Raw genomic sequence first — 19,694 nt, forward strand, 5'->3', positions numbered from 1 at the left:
ATCGCGCAGAGAATCGCTGAGCTTATGCGAGTGCGTGTGTAAAAGCAGCAGGATATATATTTGACTACGATGACCTGGATGACTGAGAACCTGTCATGTCTGAGTGTGGGCAGGCAGGAAGGGAGGACCCAAAATGCAGGACTCACTGAGGCGGAAGTAATTCAAAACACACAGCTTTATTGCTGGTAAGAAGCAGAACAGAAAAACACTAACTAAACTGGAAGAACGGAATAAGTAGGCAGGAAGGCTGGCTGGCAAACGGAGCACACAGAGGAAGCGAGGGTGAACAGACGTTAACGATGCGACACCGAGTAGGGGAAGACACAGACACTAAATACAAGAGGTGAACGGAGCAAAGAGGAAACAGCTGGGAGACACGGCTGACGTTGATTACACTGACGAGACAGGGAGAGCACAAAGCTGAACGCACTGACAAAGGACACAGACCTACAAAATAGAACAGGAAGCACACGCCAGACAGAGACAGACTCGTAAACAGGCATAATGACATCATGGACAAACAGAGGGACATATGGGCAGAGAAGACTAAGCACAGGCAACCTAAACCAAACATAAGGGCAAGATAACAAACCTAAACCAGAAATAATCATCATCGTCATCAACATCATCATCAGATAACTAAAGAATCAGAATATAATTGTAATCAAAACAGTATCACCAGAGAATAACTAATCCATGATGCAAAATTAAACCAAAACATAAGAAACTCAAAATGCTGGGTCGACCCGACCCAGGACCGTGACACAACCTTCACAGACAGATATATATTTTAGTTCTGCTGAGCCAAATAAGACAGGTCAGGGTGAAGAAGTGACAGCCAAAGAAAAGCTTACCACAAAACGGAGAAGTTATGACAAATCAGACTATAAGGCAAAAAGAGAGTGCAGCTTTATGGTTTCATGGACAAAAGAATTTCTGTGGCTGCAATATGACGAGCTAAATAACCAGGGCTGCACATAAGTGGTCCGCAGGTGCGCATTCGCTGTCAAAATAAAAAACACGCACAAGGGTTAGGGTTAAATTTAAAAACTGTACTTTTGAGTTAAAATATATATTTATAATTTTAATAAATGACAAATTAAGAAGGCATGAACATTTTTTTTGTATCGAAAAAATATCGAACCGTGACACCAAAGTATCGAACCGAACCGTGAATTTTGTGTATCGTTGCACCCCTAATATATATATATATATATATATATATATAAAGAAATGCCAGTGATGCCGTGCCTGTGAGGAAAAGCTTAATATTTTAGAACTGAACTAAACAAAAAGACGTATCAGTTTGTCGTACTTACAGATCTCTTTCTCAGGTTTTTGTTCATTTTATTTAATTTCCTGCGATTTTTTTTTTTTTTTAGATTCTTATTGACAGCAGATTGAGACATCTAAAATATTATCTGATGAACCTGATAAATCATTTGCTTGTTTATGATAACCGGCCAATTTCTTGCACAGCTTTTTTTTTTTTTTAATATTGGTCTTGGTGAGGCTCTGTGGCTCTTTTATACATTTTGAACCAATTTGAAATCAGTTCTAGCAGTGCACCCAGCTGAGTGGGATTAGTGTATAAGTAGAACGAAATACCTTGTTGCAGGAACATTTTGTATTGCTTTGTTTTGCAAGACAATACTACCATTTTTAACACATCCGGTGGCTCTAAAGACATTCCCCGGCCAGTTTGATTTACCAGAATCACAGCTACCAAAGACATGATGCATGGTGCTTTTTTATCAAGAATGAAAAAAGTGAATGGAAGTTAATTAAGTTGTGGTTAAAAAGAACAAACTCTCAGAGGGGAAGCAAATTAGAGAGCTCATTAGTCACATTACTAAAGCTGAGTAAAAACTGATAAAATGTAAAACCCTCCTAAACACCAACAAACTGAATAAGTACACATTTGCAGCCTTTGTTCAGTATTCTTCTTAAGTTAGCAGATCTTGTATAATCACGATACCAGCATGTTTGGTTGATTGATTAAACTAAACATATTGACTATTGATGTTTGCCCTTCGGTTCAAGTGTATTGTTGCCCCCAGCTATTCCCCAAGCAGTATCGAAGTTGAAGTTATGGATTTTGAAACGTGTTGGCTGCAGCGGTAGGGCGAAATTTTTACTTTCAGGGTGAAAGTTCTTCAATCCGATTTCACCTTTTTCACTGGTACCTACATAACTCAACTCAATTTTTAGAGGTTTCCATTAGGTGATAATACCTGGTACCAAGTGCTTATTTAATTTTTTTAGGACCTTCTGTGCCAATCTGAAAATGGGACATTTACAGACTGCATGCCACAGATTGGTCGGTCCATGGCATCGCTCAATGAGTCATGAGAGCGTCTCCTTCACAGAAATCAAATGAGGCAAATGGCTGCAAACAAACAACACCGGTTCAATGATCACCATACCATCACCTTGATGTCATCCATTGTTGTGGCATGTGTCGCATCCAAATGACATCATGCGACTTTCGGCCATGTTGCCATAATGACCCTAAGCACACTGAGGTGGTCCTCAATTGTAATGGAAAATGATCAAAGCCATCAATAGAGTAGAGCTGAGTAGGTACAAGTGAAAGAGTGGCACTTCATCAACCATTTGCCAACCTTTAGGGGAATTCACATTTTACTCTTGTGACTGGTGGTTGGCAGATTGTCACCGACCAGTCTCTAAGCTTGCTCAACTGGGGCCTAATTCAGCACCACTGCTAATGGAGCTACAAACTAGGGACTCATTCCTTGTTTGAGTTTGAGTTGAGAGTTGTGCAATAGAACATGTAGAAGTTTCCACTCCTGTGTCCAACACATTTGTCGTGAGCTACCTACTGCATTTTATTATTCTCTGATTCCGCCACACTTTCCCCCTCGTTTGTTTGGTTTGCCTTCCTGATTGTTTTGCTTGCCAGTTTTGGCAGTGTACAGGTGTTGGAATGAAAATTTTAACATTGTGCCAAACCTTAGATACCACTGTTACCATGGGCAACTATCACGATATTGTGACATGATGTTTTTTCCCCACTTCTGCTACAGAAGTAATGATTCACCTCTGTGGCAGGATATAATTTGTCATGTTGCATTATGCAGTAAGCCTACCCTCACCGATATCTGTGGACAAAATACCTGCCACTGAACATTATGACCTTCATGGAAGATAATGTATTGCTAAGTGGATGTTTTATCAGAGTATACTTTTTTCCCTTGTTTTTAGCACAACTTCACCAATTTCCCAAAGCGCATGAAGGACAAAAGTGCTACATTAGAGTTACTGAAATGATCCGTCTGTCCTAAAAAGGAGATTTTCTTTACAGATTATAAAACATACTCAATCTCCTCAAATACAGCTACAACGTCTTGTAAGCATGTGAATGTATAGAGTGGTTATGAGACTGAAATGTCCTACAGGAGAACAATCCTGTGTGTTCTCCAACTGCATCCACATTTTATAAAAATATGAAAAAAACAGCACTTACTGTTACCTAATAACGTCCATGAAAGAAAGTGATGGGATAATTAAACTAGATTCACATCAAATGCTAAATGTGATTGATGAGTTTTGCAGAGAAGTGCTCGAGCTTGAGCCTCTTACCTCCAAACAAGCCAAAGAAAATACATTCCTAATGAGAACGAAGCCTCGAGTGGATTGGAGCTCTTCTGATATGACTTTGACATAAACACAGCCTCGCACAATAACCATTAAAAGTTAAGAGTAAATAGCTTCGGCCCTCTTTATTGTCTCGCCTGGTTTGCTCGGGATTTTAATTGCAATTAGCGCAGACAGTGATTTATCGACGCGTAGTTGGGTTTCAGCGCCATGTCATGTTGGGCTAATTGGTTTGGTTAAAAAGGCGTGACAGGGAGCATGCTGGAGGTGCTGGGGCTCTCAGAAAGACAATCAGCTTCACACATCGCAAATTGGAGTTTCTCTAAACGGTATTTCCTGCACATTTTCTGTAATCTGTGCATCTCATTTTTCACCCTTTTAGATGTCATTTTTTCCTCTTCCTTCAGCCCTCTTCTCTTATTTCTTTACTTAGATTTCCCATTCTGTCTGTCTCCCTTAGCACTGTCAAAGACATATCACATGGGATTTGTCACTGTTATAATAATAACAACACTCAGTTGCTCTTAAGTTTTTTATGAGTTGCCTTGCTTTAGCTCCTCTCTTATCAAGTGAGGATCTGCCACGACAGCCAGTTTAAAAGAGAAGTAATCATTCACTGATCACACTACATTACTCTCGTAGCAAATGGAGGCAGAAGGGCGAGCAGGGAATGTGTGTATTCCTCTTCCAGTCACATAAAATGTCAACATTTCACTGCAAGTGTTAGTGGAGACTGAACAGTGGTATTGCATCTCCTTACATATCCCTCCTGTTTCTGTTCAGCCAGTCACTGCTCCAGCAAAGAAGAGTAATCAAGGTTAAGGTGGGACCGCAGTTTTATACAGTGAGCCGATTTTGGTTGGTGAAGAGGACTATATACATAAGGTGTGGTCCTGTTAACAAGGGTGTGAGTGTTTTGCGTGTCATCTGGTAGGATACCTTGGCTTGCTTAGGCAGATGAGGTAACATCTGGAGGGCCCCACAGAAATCAATACAAGCCAGGACATTTGTGGGCTGTCAACGGGTAGAAGGGATACTGATTATCCCTTAATGCTAGACCACGTTTTAGAATCAGAATCAGAATGGGTTTTATTGCCAAATGTTGAGCAGGTTTACAACATTAGGAAATTGCTGCGGTGCTTAGTGCAAATATACTGTCATATAACGCTTAAATAGACATGAAAATAAAAATAAGAATAAGAATTAAAAGTGCTAAGTAGATAGATATATACATGAGTGCAGGTGGTGAACAGTGCCAAACATGGAATGATGCAGTGAACACAGCGTAGGGTCATGTGTTAGTGGTGGGAACAGTCATACGGTTATTGTTCATGTGTTCAACAGCAGACGGGAAGAAACTGTTCTTGTGGCGAGAGGTTCTGGTGCGAATGGACCGGAGCCTCCTGCCTGAGGGGAGCAGGTCAAACAGACTGTGTCCAGGGTGAGAAGGGTCAGCTGAGATCCGAGCGGCACGCACCAGTGTCCTGGAGGTGTACAGGTCCTGCAGAGATGGGAATCTGCAGCCAATCACCTTCTCAGCAGAGCGCACAACACGCTGCAGTCTCTGTTTGTCCCTGATAGTGGCTCCAGCGTACCACACGGTGATGGAGGAGGTGAGGATGGACTCGATGATTGCAGTGTAGAACTGCATCATCGTCCGTGTTGGCAGGTTGAATTTCTTCAGCTGCCTCAGGAAGTACATCCTATGCCTAGTTTGATGATTGTCTGTATCTGTGATATTAGTAGCAAGTACTTGGTAACCAGCTACAGAGGATCTGTACAGGTTTCGGCATGAAAATATCTTTCAAGTCAGTTCCTTTCGCACTTCTTCTTGTGGTACCCAATCTTGGATCACATTAAAAATGTGAATAATATGCATCACAAAACCAACCACAGTAACCTTGAACATAAAAAAAACATGTTAAGAGTTCAGTTCCAGTTTAACGGGGATCATGGAAATGCCTTCAAATAGTTTGTTTTGCTTAGGCTGTGTGTATCAAGAATACACTTAATATAAAATCATATAAAAGAGAATAAAGAAACAGATTGGAGAAGCTACAAACTAAATGAATAAAGAAATACATTTCAAAGTCCTAAAACACCACTCTCTGATGTGACTTTTAGGTTAGAAAAGCTGCAGTCTTGTTACAGTTTATACAAATTTCTTCAATTCCTCATTGTGCTTATAACCAGGTGACAGAGAACCAGCGTAGCCTGTCTTTATCATGACTTTACCAAAGCTCGACTGTCACACTGAGCACATCTCAGGAGATGGGTGAAGATGAATAGCGGCGAGGTGAAAGCAGAGTGGCGTTGAGTAGAGCAGGAAAAGAGCAGAGTGGAACAGAAAGGCAGGAGCTAAGCCAACGACAGCGAACAACACATCCCAGATATAAAAGATGAGAGTGGGCCATAGATAGCTCAGCAAAGCTGCGGTTGCGAGCAGAAAACCTCATTTGTTAAAATGGGGTTCAGCCAGCAAGATGTCAAGAGACAGGATACCACATTATACAAAAAGTTACACAATGCCAGTTAAGCCACTTAGCACACGGCATGAGTGAAGCAGTGTTTATTCTCTGAGAATAACTCACCGAGGTTTACTGGCCAGACTTACACACTTAAACAATCATTTGAACTTTGAATTGATCTTTTATCATTTGTGTATAGTGAGGGTATATGTGCTGGCATGGGTTAGGTTCATGGCATTTAACAGAATTTCCACACAGTATGATGAAAAGGTTCCAAAGTTAAATTTATCTTTCACCGATTAAATATAACACAGTAAAACATATCTGGAAAAACAAAACATTGAAGCTGACTAAAAATGTCCTGCAGCTCATTTAATATTTACTCTTGGTTCCCAACAATCACATGGCTATACTTAAATTATTATTATTATTATTTTTTAATGTAACCGTAGACCTCCAAATCACGTAAGTGATCACACGTACCGGTAAGTCCTACCACAGTTCAACAGAAGTATTAACAGTTTTCATACCGTAATAATAGTAGTTATCAATTTTTTGAAAGAATAACTGTAAATACATAAATAAATAAAAGTGTTACACAATCAAAAATAACAATCACATTTATATAAATTTACTGGGTTTGCTTTAGAGGACGGACAATTACCACACCTCTACTTTCATAAATGAATCTACTTTACAGATTAGAAGAAAGCAGAAATCTGATAGAAAAGTGTTACATTAAAGCTAATTCATTTTGCCTAAATTAAGTTTTTAAAATCCTTAATGCTGTAAGTAAAAAAAACAAACAAACAAAAAAAACCTCACATGGGCATTTATAAAACATAACAAACAAAAAGTAGCTAATGCTAAATCAAGCCAGAGCTCAGAGCTAGCGACCAACCGGTAGCCTCGGTATCAGCAAACAAAACTATTATGAGGAAAATCATTTATTTATTTAGAGTGTAAAAAGAAAAAAAAAGGTAGACATATAAACATACTGGTAAATGATCTAACTTATTGCAATTTGGGGGAAAGTAAAGTTTAATAATATATTTTAATATGAAAATAACATTTTAAATTTAGGAAAAAGTTTATTTTTGTTTGTATATGCTGTCAGTTACAGGCAGGGGAAAAAAGGAAACTGGCCTACAAAATTGTAATCAGTGCATCTCTGTAAGTAGCTTTTAGAGTGAACAGCAACATATAGGTTTGGTATATTACTTTAGTTGTTTAATCTGAAAAGAAAATTAAATTTAAAAAAAAGCTTCATGAAGTTTGGTTGATCAGAAATACTTTCTCCGTCTGGAACCTGAAAGGTCCTTTTCCTCTCTGAAAACGTCAAAACTCAAACCGTTTACAGCACTGAGTTTGAGAAACAGTTAATTAAATGCATTTTTTACTATTGATTATTTGAACTTAGTTAAGCCTTTAAAGCATGTTTTCAAGCAAAACTGACTAAATGTTTCCTATTTGTGGATTTTCACTTCTGAAAATACTAAAAAGGCAAAATAATTAATTGACTAATCAATAATTAAGCTCACTGTGGCAGCTTTAGTACAGCTAAACATTTTCAAATGAAGCCCAGATATTATTGTTATATGTGAACTAAATCATAGTACCAGTATTTAGTAAAATACCAGCCATGTTTTTCACACTGCTGGGTGACACATCTGAGGCGGCACATTCCCTGTAGATGTTAGAATCGACTCTGAAAACAGCATCAGGGTACTGAAGTTGAGCAGAAAGGAAAAGTCAGCCTTTTTCATTCTCTTCGTTGTCTCGCTTATATGTCCTCCTCCTCTCTTTTTGTGTCTTATGGAGGTTTGACAGAAGTTTCTCTCATCCCTGCTGGCAGCAGTTGCCATGGTTGTATCAGTGCCTCTGAATTACATGCAATGATATTTCCATGGACACAGATCAGGAGGACACTGGGCTTTGAGATGTAGGAGGGAGGCAGCTTACCAATGTCAGCAGATCTCTGTGTTGGACTGAAGGAGACTGAGTGAACGGGATGTTAAACAGAGAGGAGTAGGAAACAGAAAAGGAGGGAGAGTGCTAACCAGGGACAGTTTTATGTTTTAGTACAAATTTAGCTTTTCAGTTCACCTAAGTTTAGTTTATGCAACAGCCACCTGAAGGTATGGTGGGGTCTCCACAATAATATAGAGAAACCCAATGAGCTGCACTTGGCAAAAGTGGAAAGGTAGAGCTCCCTTTTAACAGGTAGAAACCTTCAGCAGATCAGAGCTCAGGGAGCAGCAGCCATTTCTATGGTGCATTTAGCAGAATATCATCACAGCTGAGCACATGGTGGGGATGGATATTTCCAACTAAGATTACAAGCTTATATGTATATATATCACTCTCTCTCTCTCACACACACACACACACACACACACACACACACACACACACACACACACACACACACACACACTTAAATGATACTGGCTCCTTAAATTTTACTGGCATCAGCCCTAAAAACCGTGATGAAAAAATGATAGGAAAAAATTAGGAAAAAATTAAATAATTGGAAATAAAAACAGCAGAAGAACACTTCTAGTTAAAAATAATCCACACATATGTCTGAAATGTAGCTCATAAAGGATTTATTTATGCAATTTGGTACATTCTAACATCAGAGATACCATTGCCTCATGGTGGCCTTGCTGGTGAATAACTGATTAAATATAAATTGCTATAATTCCTTAGCAGTTAAAACATTTTTTTAAATCTCATAAATTAAAGCTGATTACTTAATACCAGATCAGTTGTGGTGGCACAGAGACTCAAAGGTAGAAGACACATAAAACAAAGTTCTTCAATGGCATGGCGACATAGCTTTATTTTAAAGGGTCAGTAGACCTGTGTAGTTAGGTGAAGAGTACTTTAAAAAAAATATAAATGATGTAATTAATAGGTAGTTTAGCAAAGCTAGTTTGAGTTTCAGCTCACAGCTTGGTGATTCAATTCTGGCAGCTGTTTCTTGATCTTATCACTGAGCAATGGTTCCCTCTGATTTAGCAGAATATTTTTAGCAAATGATCATTGATCTGTTTAAGATGCCAGCAGCGATGTGGTTCGATTTCTCGTCTACCAAATCCCGGTCTTATTTTCTCACAGTTTCCCAGTGAAGGGGAAAATCTTTGTCTCAACATAAAGGTACTCTCAAACGGCCGTCACATAAAGCTGACATTCCCATTCCTTTCTTTTAATCCATCTCCGTCACTGTCATTGTAACCTCGGTAATGCTCCTTTTCATAACTCATCTTTATTCACCCTGTTTGACAGCAGGGACTCAGCCTGAAGATAAAAAGCCCTCCTGCATTTTCTCCTTCTTGACCTCCTTTTACTTCTTGAACGACAAATCACTGACAACTGCAGATGGTGCTAATGGTCACACCTGAAGGCAGAGTGTCCATAATACAATATGCAGAGGGCAGAATAACAAAGTGCGAAGCTGCATCTGACTGCAGCTCTTCTGTCAGATCTCCCACTGACTGTCCATCTGTGTGTGGCAGACTGACCACAGTCTGTGTACTTGAGGCCAGTATCACCTGATTCATTTTCAATATCATACTTTTGTGGTCAACTGATGATTATTGATGATATGTATATAATTTTTTAAATTTTTTTAGAAGTTGCTGAAAACTTCCTGGATCCCAGGGTTGCTTGATTTATCTGTCAATGATTTCAAATGATTTACAAAATTAAGATTTACTATTTCATAACTACACAGAAAAAATATTGTAAAGAAAAGGTCCAACTACAAGCACCACAGTGGCCATAATGCAAGACAGACCCCACTCTTAAGAGCTGTTCTCAAATGCTTTTTACTTCTTAATTAGACATAGGTGTAAAAAACAAAGCAAAATACAAATAATTTATATCCTTAGTTTTTCTACAAGGCTGCATGGCAACTGCTTTCAAAAAGGTCTGTTTTTATTGTAATACCTATACTGATTTCTTAAATCTTGTCTCCAGTGACGGAGCCCAGTGCCCATAAAATGATACTTATGCACAAAAAACTAAACTAAAACTAAACATTTTCAAAGAATAAAAACTAAACTAAAAGAAGCAAACGTACTTACTGCAACTTACTGAAATTGAAATTTCAAAATAAAGAAATAAAAATAGAAATAAATAAGAAAATACAAAACCTTAATCATTATTTAACAGATGGAAAATATGGGTAATTGCTAATAATTAAACAGCTAATGTTAAGGGTGTACAACATTTATGATTGTTTAATACTGAAATACTTTTGTTGTTGAAATAGAGCTTTAATGACCTCAGAAATATTTTTATTTTTATTTTATGAAGCCCTGGGTTTCAGGCTTTAAGATGTTTTGCCAAGCTTGTTGTGCTGCTGTTCATGTGTTCAGCTGCTAGTGGTGGGAGGGGCTTGAAGCATGCCTGTCTGCAGGGGTGCTCTGTTTTTGTAGCTGTAACATGTTAGTTAGCAACAAGTTGCTGCCAGGTTAACTGCTTCCTTTTCCTCCTTTTACTGTTTATGCTAAGTTGGCTGATTGTATCCTGGTTGCAATGCTTTTAAATGGACATTTACAGGTAAAAAACAGTTGCGTACACAGGAGCCTGCCAGTTGTGCTACTTTTGCATGAAACCTTTTTTTGCTAGCAACCAAGCATATTTTAATCTGTCATCCAGTTCATTTTTTTAGCCAGTATGTAAACTTAAAAGGGTAAAAAGACAAAAAATATAAAGTGTTCTGTTATACCACACTCCCCTCAGCATTCATCCTGTCCCTAATATCTTCTCTGAATAATAATGTGTATAATAAATCAGACAGAACTCTCTCCAAGACCTCTCTCTATCATTTTTAACACTAAAATCTCTAGCAGGTGTCTAACCTTGAATTGGAATAAAGTTAAAACAAAAACTCCAGAGGGTATAAAGAAGTCTAGTTTAACTTTATTTTTTGATGGTTTTAGCACTTTTTTTTCATTGATTAATTGATGTGTCCTAGTTCTGCTAAGTGTTGCGTTATCTCAGATGAGCTGTTCCTTTTAGGTTATCCCCACATTCTTTACTTCACAAAGGAAGGATGAAAATGTTGTGGGATTTAAGAATATTTAGATTTCAGTTAGAATAAAGAAAGACTTCCATTTTGTAGTGTAAAAATTTCTACAAGCGACCTGTTTTTCCAGCAAAATGACATCCTCCTAGAACATTGTGGAAATAACCACATGCAAAAATGAGGAGCTGTAAGAGTGGTGCTTCACATCTGACATGTGGCCTTGTTGTTCTGGATGCTGTTTTTTGACTCAGGTGCTCCTCGCGCGCTGTGCTACACTCAAACAACAAGTTTCATCTTGACGGTTTTCTCATTTGTTCATCTGTCTGCTGAGTGTGTGGCACCGCTGCTGTGCGCTTATTAATAATACATCCTCAGTGTCTTTGTAGTGACAAGAGCCCTCAGACCGGTAATGCTGCGAAAGCAGACTAGCTCTGCTGTAACGCTCAAACTGATCAAGAGTTTACACAAAGCTTTTGCCTTCCAGAGAAAAACATCGTAGACATTGTGGACATGAAGGCCACTCTGTTGGTTTGTACAAGCTCTGCAGAGGCAGGAGCTGTGTTTGTGTGAAAAAAATACTAAAGTGAATGTGTCTGAGTTTTAGCTTTAACAGATAGTTTGGGGATTACACTGCTGCGGTCATAACGCCAAAACGTTTTGTTTCTGTGCATCGTTTTCTCACAGGGGATTCGTTCACGCATTTCCGGTTTGCAGAAGAAAAAGAATGGGAGATGGACCAGCTTGATATCAGTCAGGTAAAATTATATCACCACCGCTCCTTTTTAAAATTGATTTATGGAGTTTTAAGTCTTTAAAATACACAGCAGTTACAGTTATAAAGAATATTCCGATTAAGATATCAGATTCATACTGTTGTTGTAGTACAGTGTTCATGTGCTTAATGTTGGACAAAAGTTCATCCATTTATTATGAAGACTTTGAATCTGATAGTGCTCTCACTCACCTAAACTCTGTAGATACAAACATTTGTTTGCAGTCTGTGTTCTCATTTGTTCTCCAGATGGCAGGGATTGTTTTGGACCTCCCAGCTCTTACCCAGATTCTTCAAGAAGTGCCTTTGCATCAGAAACTCGACCTGGAGCCCGAGTTGATTCAGGCAAGTGTTAGCTGATGCCCAGCACACTGTGGTTGGGTGTTGTTCGGGAGGTAAACTTTAACCACAAATATGTTTATATGGAGGAATTAGGTTTTCTGTTTTCTGTGAACAAAAGATTTTATTTGCAAATCATTGCATTCATGTATTACATTTTACACAGCATCCCAACTTTTTGGGATTTAGGGTTGCAAGATATGGCATGGAGGCATGTCAGGTTAAATTAAGTATATATAAAAATAAAACAATAGACTGACCTTTTTGTATTTATTGATACATGTCTGGTTATTTTCACCCAGTAGATTAATACACTGTGTTGATTACCTTCTGAGAAAAAAGAAAATATGGCTTCTGTATCTTTGTGTTTTTCTCAGAGACATGCATGACAAGAGCTGTTTTTTTTTTTTTTACTTTACCTGATGTTTCAGGTCTCAGCACCAGTAGAGCTGCCCAGTATGACTCTAGCACCTAAACAGGAAGTGCCAAAAATGTCCAAATTCACACCTCCATCCACAGCTTCAAAAAGCCTCAGCATCAGCCAGAAAGTCCCCGTGGATGCAAACCCAGTGGGGGGCTCAGGCTCACAGCTTTCTTCCTCAGCTGCTGCTACTGAGACTCTGGTGGATGATGCTGATGAAGAGCTGGACAACCTGCTCAACTTACAGAAACCAGTGTCAGGTGATGTAGGAAACGAGCCTGTCAGCGGTGCAGAAATGGAGAGCGCTGTTAAAGAGAAGGGCAAGTATATTTAATGATAGTCTGTCCCTGCACGTTGAGCGATGTGTGATAGCCTGGGGGAAATGTAGAAGATTAATGTCGCTCTCGTCTTGTCTTGTCTGTGTGGAGAATAGTAAGCTTCAGTTAGCTTAGTGTAAAGAAAGAAATTCATTAATAATATTATACTGTATATTTACTTTGTCATGCACAACATATATCTTTTTGACAGTTGTGTGAGATCATAATCTTTTAACTGGAAAGAGTAAACAAAACATGGCATGCTAGCAGTTTAACCTTAAAAGTGGCCATTGTGAAACTTTGGGACCTAAAGATTCGATAGCTATAGATCTTAGAGTTATTATTATTTTTTATTATTTTGGATTGACTAGTTTTTGTTTTTGTTTTTTTTTTAAATTCAGTTTAGTTTCAGCTAATTTGCAGAGTGGATTTTTTTGTTTTTTTTATTGTTGAAATTGTTTGGTTTTAGTTTAGATTATTGGGCTCATTTTAGCGTTTTTAGTTATTATTGTATGACGGTCATGTGTTGTAGGCAACATTTGGAAAAATCAGTACAGGTATTACAAGAAAAACTGCTTTTTGAAAGCATTTGACTCACCGACATCCAGAGTCTCAATAAACAGCCATCAATGGCTCATTAGGCAAGATGTAATAAAATTGTACCCAACTAAAAAAAAATACTAACACTAAGGATCTTTCCTACATATTTTTATTTTAATTAGTTTTTACCCCTCAGCCGTAAAAAACTGATCGCTTATTATCTTTACCCTGCCAGGCGGTCAGGCAACGTGGACCTAAGCATGTAAATACATTTATTTATTTTTTTAAGTATTTATTTTTAACAAAAAACAAAACAAAACAAAAAAACCTACAATTTTAGGATTTTTTTTTTCCCCCCCCACACACGTGGTGTTAGATTAACTACTAGAGAGATAAGATAAGCTACCAAGGATGTTAACTTCCACCTTTTGTGCTGACAAGTTACTTTGGGCAATGTTTAAAGCCTAATGTTAACGCAAAAAAAATTGAAGACTAAGCAGGTTGTTCTTTACATATTGAAAAATATCCAGCTATTTGCAGTAATAGCTGGATATTTATTAAGCAGCAAATTAAGACATTTTCTTGAAAGCAAATTTTTCAGTTGCACTGAACACTTACCGGCTCATAACTCTGAAACAGAGATTCATACCACAGAAGTATTAATTTTTTTAACACTTAGTATTTTAAATATAATAATGTTACTGAGTTTTAGAGACGCTGGATGGTTGTTGATTTTATGCTTTGCATGATTGCAATATTCACATGTGGTGTAATCAAAGCACAGATAATAAAGTTAAAATTACTTAGCAGAAGGCAAGTTTAGAGGAAAGACTAAAAATATGTCTCTCATCATGTTATTAACCTGCAGAATGTGAGGAAGTGAAAGACGTGACAGCAAAGCCAATAGAAGAGAAGATGATGGAGGTGATGAAGGACAAAGACATCGCACCTCCACAGTCTGCGCCCAGCAAACAGGAAATGACTGAGGAAGACCTGGAGGACTGGCTCGACAGCATGATCTCCTGACCCTCAGGGAACTTGGTCATGGCAGTTCAATCGCTTCAACTTCCATCCTTTGAAAAATTACGTCCACCTGGAAGTTTATAATGCTAAAGTTTGATGCTTCCTCGTTTCACACGGACCTGCCCCCCCCCCCCCGTGCTGTAAGAGAGGCAATATGTGTAAAGGTTGGGACAGTACATCTCGAACATTTGTGAGTGTATGTCAAAACGTTCCTGGAGCACACCCTGTTTCAGAGAGAATTCTCTGTTCCCTGTGAAAGTTTTGACTCTGGAGTGTTTTGCTTCAGAGGATTGGTGACAGACGGGTAGTGAAAGAGGTCACAGACGACACGTTTGGTTCACTGCGTCACTTACTTTATTCATTTTCTTCCCCTCATCAAAAAAGAAGTGCAGTTTACCAAAGCTACTACATACATATAAATGGCCAGACAAGAGCGGGTAACCAGTTTGTCGTCAATAAATTCTCAACCCAAGTTTTGCTGTTTAATTGTCCGTTTGTTGTGGGGTTCCTCTACTGTAGAAACAAGTGCAGGTGGGCAGGACACCACAGTTCAGGAACAAAACCAAACTAAGCAACATTTACACAAGGATCATCTAGATATTATACAACAAATATTTCTTTTTCTTTTTTTTCTTTTTTTTTTAAATGTAAAAGCCCAAAACTAGCTTTACCTAAATTTGCTTATAGCTAATCCAGAACAGAGCACTGCTTGTGTTAGGAGGGGCAAAAATGATATTTTTTCTCTTTTGCATAGTTTTTTTTTTTTTCCATAAGGCACATCGGCACTTGATAAACACCTAAAGTGAGAGTTGTCTCTGGTCCTGGAAGAACCATCTTCATGTCATCAGACAGGTTTGAACCAGCTTTGAAAGGCAAATCAGGTCTCACTCTTTGGATGTTAACTAGATCATTACTAGCAGCACACATCCATTCACTTGTGGTTTGGGTAGGAAGTGACCGTAACATCCTGGCGCTAATCTAGAAATTGTGCATATTCCGACATTCAGTTGTCATGCTGTAACCCTTCACAATTATCAGATGTCTACAAACAACAAATTGTGCAGCAGGTTGGGGTTAAGCAAGTGAAAAAAGGCAATGTGAATCAGAATTAAAAGAATTATTTGCATAAAAGAGGCGTAGTGGCAGGAGACTATTTCAGTAACAACGAAGAACACGCAAACCCGAAATGTCCAATCGTCAGTTGTAAATTTTAGAGTCGTTATGTTTTGCGTTTGTGTCAGAATTCAGATTTTTTTTTCCTCTTTACATTTTTCGACACTATGACGGTGTGTGTTCTGGTAACAGGGTGAAGTCAAGTTCAATGTCTTTTTTCCAGGTAGAAGCAAAGTGGAGATTGGGGTTCAGAGCAGCAGACGAGGCGACCCGCTCTAACCCAGCTGGTCCTCATATTGCTTACGGAAGCAGTCTCCAGTGGGGAAGAAGTCCCAGCATCTCTCCTGGTACATCTTCCACACGTATGACTCCTGAAAAGGGAAGGGAATGATTTAAAGGGTCCACGGCTGCACATAGTTTTGGTTATACTCATTCACAGATCTTTTTGTACTGTTCGGTCTTGCTGACCTCTGTCCTCAGAAAACTGTTAGGGCCAGATTTACCTACAATCTGCGTCATCACAAAAACCTCCTTTGGCTTTAAGAAGCTACTGTCGTGCTTTTACTAAAGAGGCGCAGAGTCACCTTTGCAAGTCAAAGATGTGGACACAGGTGTTTCTGTGGCTTGCGTTATTGCATGCATGCATGCCAACGTAGAAAAAAGCACATCTTATTTTGAACTTGATGTGGTTGTGATAGTTGCCGCAAGGACTGTTCATTTATTTGAAATGAGAATGGGAGAGTGGGAGAGACTGGGTGCGTATCTTGCACAGGTGGATGCCTCAGAGCTCGGAGTGCAGTGCCAGAATTTCTCCTGGAACTCTGGGTCCCACATGAAATGGATTAACTAATAATCCCAATAGAAGACACATAGATGCATCTTGTTTTAGAGGGAGTGGAGCAGTTTTCAGTGCTTTAAGCTTGGTCACGTTTCTACATAGAGATCAATATATTATACAGACATCTGTTTGTCTTTTATCAACAGTGTACACTTTTTTTTTAGACTCCTATATACTCCTACACACCATATTGAAGTATTAATATTAGAGATGGACCGATCCGATATTACGTATCGGTATCGGTCCGATACTGACCTAAATTACTGGATCGGATATCGGAGAAAAATAAAAAATGTAATCCGATCCATTAAATATCACGAAAGCACCTCACAAAACTTGCAACACGCCGTAACTCACCTCAGAACGTTAGCAGTCGGAGCAGTATGCATCACGTGATAGAGCGGCTGTGGCATGCGGGACCTGTCGGTGGTCTGGATAGCATTTGGAGCTTCGCTAGCAACCTGGCATTTCATCTCCGACAAAGTTATCCCCGAGAGAAGTAAAGCAAGTGTGTAAGTCCATCTCTGAATGTTTGTAAAGCATTCCTGTGTTAAGCTTAACGAGCGACTGCCTCTCGCTCTCCGGCTGCTACTTCAATCGTGAAACTGATCAGCTGATCGGATTTTCTGTCGCGAGTCCGTCTCTCTTGTTTGTTTTTGGTCCACTTTGCGCCAGAAAGAGGAAACCAGCGGCTGAACAACAGCAGCACGTTTAAGCTTGATAAGCTGTTGTTACAATTTATTTAATATTACTTTCTACACCAGGATCTTTTTCTACGTAGCTGACGGCTGGTAACTGTGCAGGGGCGGATCTAGCAAAGTTTAGCCAGGGTGGCCGATAGGGCATTAACTGGGAAAAGGGGGCACAAAGACATACTTTTCTTTCTTATTCTCATTTAAAATGTCGAGCTGTTAATAAATAATTATCTGACACCCAAAGTTTTAATTTGGTGTAAAATGAATAGAAGTCAATTACTGTATATAGTGACTATAAAGTCTAATATATATATACCCTAGTAAGCTATAGTACTTTTTACTTTGGGAAGGTACCATCTGTGCAGTCTGCAATTTTGTTGAAGAAAGATGTTGAATCTATTTAATATTTCTTGAAAAATAATTGATTTCTGTGCATTTTCTTTCACACTGCATCAAATTAAGGTTGATTACGTCGATTAAGCATCATGAGGTGGCGCGTGAGGGGTGGTTCCCTATTTTTTATTTATTTATTTTTGTTGTTGCTGGGAGTTGGAACCCTGTTAGTTAGGTTGCTTAATATTTACGCTAAGTACTCTTTAAAATACCAGAATAGGGAGGATGGTGTAGGTCTAAGTTTATTAGATTGATCAGTATTGCTGAACTATGAAATATTTTTTTTGTATACAGGTATAACAGAATAGCTTTAGTGTAGTTGTTGTTTTAAACTTGAGTATGAACTTGCAGACTTGCAAAATGCAGCAAGATATTTTAAAAAACAGTTTTGTTGATTAAAAAACACTATATCGGATTCATATCGGTATCGGCAGATATCCAAATTTATGATATCGGTATCGGTATCGGACATAAAAAAGTGGTATCGTGCCATCTCTAATTAATATATTAAAGTGTGTTAGTTTGTTTGATTAATGTCTAAATGTTACGATATGTAATATTGACTATAGTAATTATCTACAGTGTCACACCGCATGCAGAAAATAAAAGCGATGTGCATTAAGCCACATGAACACATATCTAATTTGCCAATCACACGGCAATGACTCAGCAGACAGGGTCAAGACAATTTCTGCTGCAATATTTCGATACTGGTCAGAATTTAGCATAAACAATGTGAAAGTATCCACCCTGTCTCATATCAGTGGGTCAGCCCGATGTTGATGGCTTAATAGTGTGGGAGATATTTTGTTAACACACTTTGGGCCCCTTAAACCAACTAATTTGAACACCACAGCATGCCAGAGTATTAGTGTTAACCATGTCTGGCCCCCCCAATGTGTCACTGACCACAGTGTACTCGTCTTCTAATGGCTGCTATCTAACAGCACATCATGCCATGTCTCAACATCATTTTGAGCTGATTTCTTGAATGTAACAGTGAGTCTAATGTACTGAAATGACCTCTAATGTTATCAGGTCTCAATCTAATCCGGAACTGAGAATTTGAGATTCATATCACGGGCGTGTAGCTGATGCCATCAAGTCAATATGGAACAAAATCTGTTGGCAAAGGAGGGTCCACCTTGGTACTATCAATGTGTACCTAATAAATAGTCTGTGTTCATTGTTATAACAGCAGATCGGCCGTTACGCAGATTACATTTTTATACAGTAGAACAGGATCATGACGCAGCCCTCCTCTTGATGAATCCTGTGCGCCACCTGAGTCTCAGACCTCAGGACCAAACGCAGGCGGCAGTAATTTCTGGCAGAAGATTTCGCCCTTATATGAAAGACGTTCAGTTTGTCTTATTTATTTATTTCTTTTTTTTAAGAGAGGAACGCGTGTCTGTGTTTATGCAGTACTTTTGTTAGCACATTAGTCACTCGCTCATGCTCCCTCATCAGGTCTGTCTGTTCTTGGCCCATGAATAGACTGACTGCATTCTTGTTTATAAATCGGTGGCTTGTAAGCAGATTAGCCTCAGAACTTTTCCTTCCCATCATTACGTTTTTGCAATTGCACTATCATGGTAATAAGCCTTGCATAGTAAATCTGGCCCTTTGTGTCACAAATTTCAGATGGTCTGACTGCAAACGATAGAACACTTGTTTAGTTGCATTAATACTATGATGATATATGATGTTGTGAAATAGTTTCATCCCATCTGCAGTGACTATATATCCCGTCAGTAGACAGATTAAGGATGTAGCTCAACGGCATGTCAGTGATTACACTGTTTTTGTGACTTATTCACTCCTAGTAGCTGAATGCGGTCCTTTGCAGCTTAAAGGAATAACAACTGCAAGCTTTCTATTTCTTTGCTAAATTTGTATCTTAAGAAAAAGTACACAAACATCAAACAGAAAACCAAGTTGAATCTCAGGTGCACAACAATAACAACTTAATATCAGAAGTCAAAGGAAGCCCACGCATTGCTTCTTTCTCCAGCAAAGCTGTACCTTGTGCAACATTTCAACCCACTTGATATGTTGCATAAGTAAACCTACTGAAGTTAGAGTCTGTTACATTCCAGTTTTTCCTTTTGTTCTTTTG

At 38.7% G+C, this 19,694-nt stretch overlaps 2 protein-coding genes across 2 annotated transcripts in view; one reads left to right on the top strand and one right to left on the bottom strand.

The window, feature by feature from the left end:
• Positions 1–15,008, top strand: part of aven (apoptosis, caspase activation inhibitor) — a 42,713-nt gene extending 27,705 nt beyond the window's left edge. The window contains exons 3-6 of the mRNA XM_082506137.1: positions 11,809–11,879; positions 12,146–12,241; positions 12,667–12,976; positions 14,382–15,008. Of these exons, the coding sequence (XP_082362263.1) occupies positions 11,809–11,879; positions 12,146–12,241; positions 12,667–12,976; positions 14,382–14,539 (635 nt within the window). The 3' untranslated portion in view covers positions 14,540–15,008. The remainder of the gene's footprint in view (positions 1–11,808; positions 11,880–12,145; positions 12,242–12,666; positions 12,977–14,381) is intronic.
• A 237-nt stretch (positions 15,009–15,245) lies between these two features.
• Positions 15,246–19,694, bottom strand: part of ryr3 (ryanodine receptor 3) — a 115,133-nt gene continuing 110,684 nt past the window's right edge. The window contains 1 exon segment of the mRNA XM_082506157.1: positions 15,246–16,020. Coding sequence (XP_082362283.1) covers positions 15,925–16,020 — 96 coding nt within the window. The 3' untranslated portion in view covers positions 15,246–15,924.

The sequence above is a fragment of the Aulonocara stuartgranti genome (assembly GCF_965226115.1).
Source record: "Aulonocara stuartgranti genome assembly, chromosome: 15".
NCBI classification, from domain to species: domain Eukaryota; kingdom Metazoa; phylum Chordata; class Actinopteri; order Cichliformes; family Cichlidae; genus Aulonocara; species Aulonocara stuartgranti.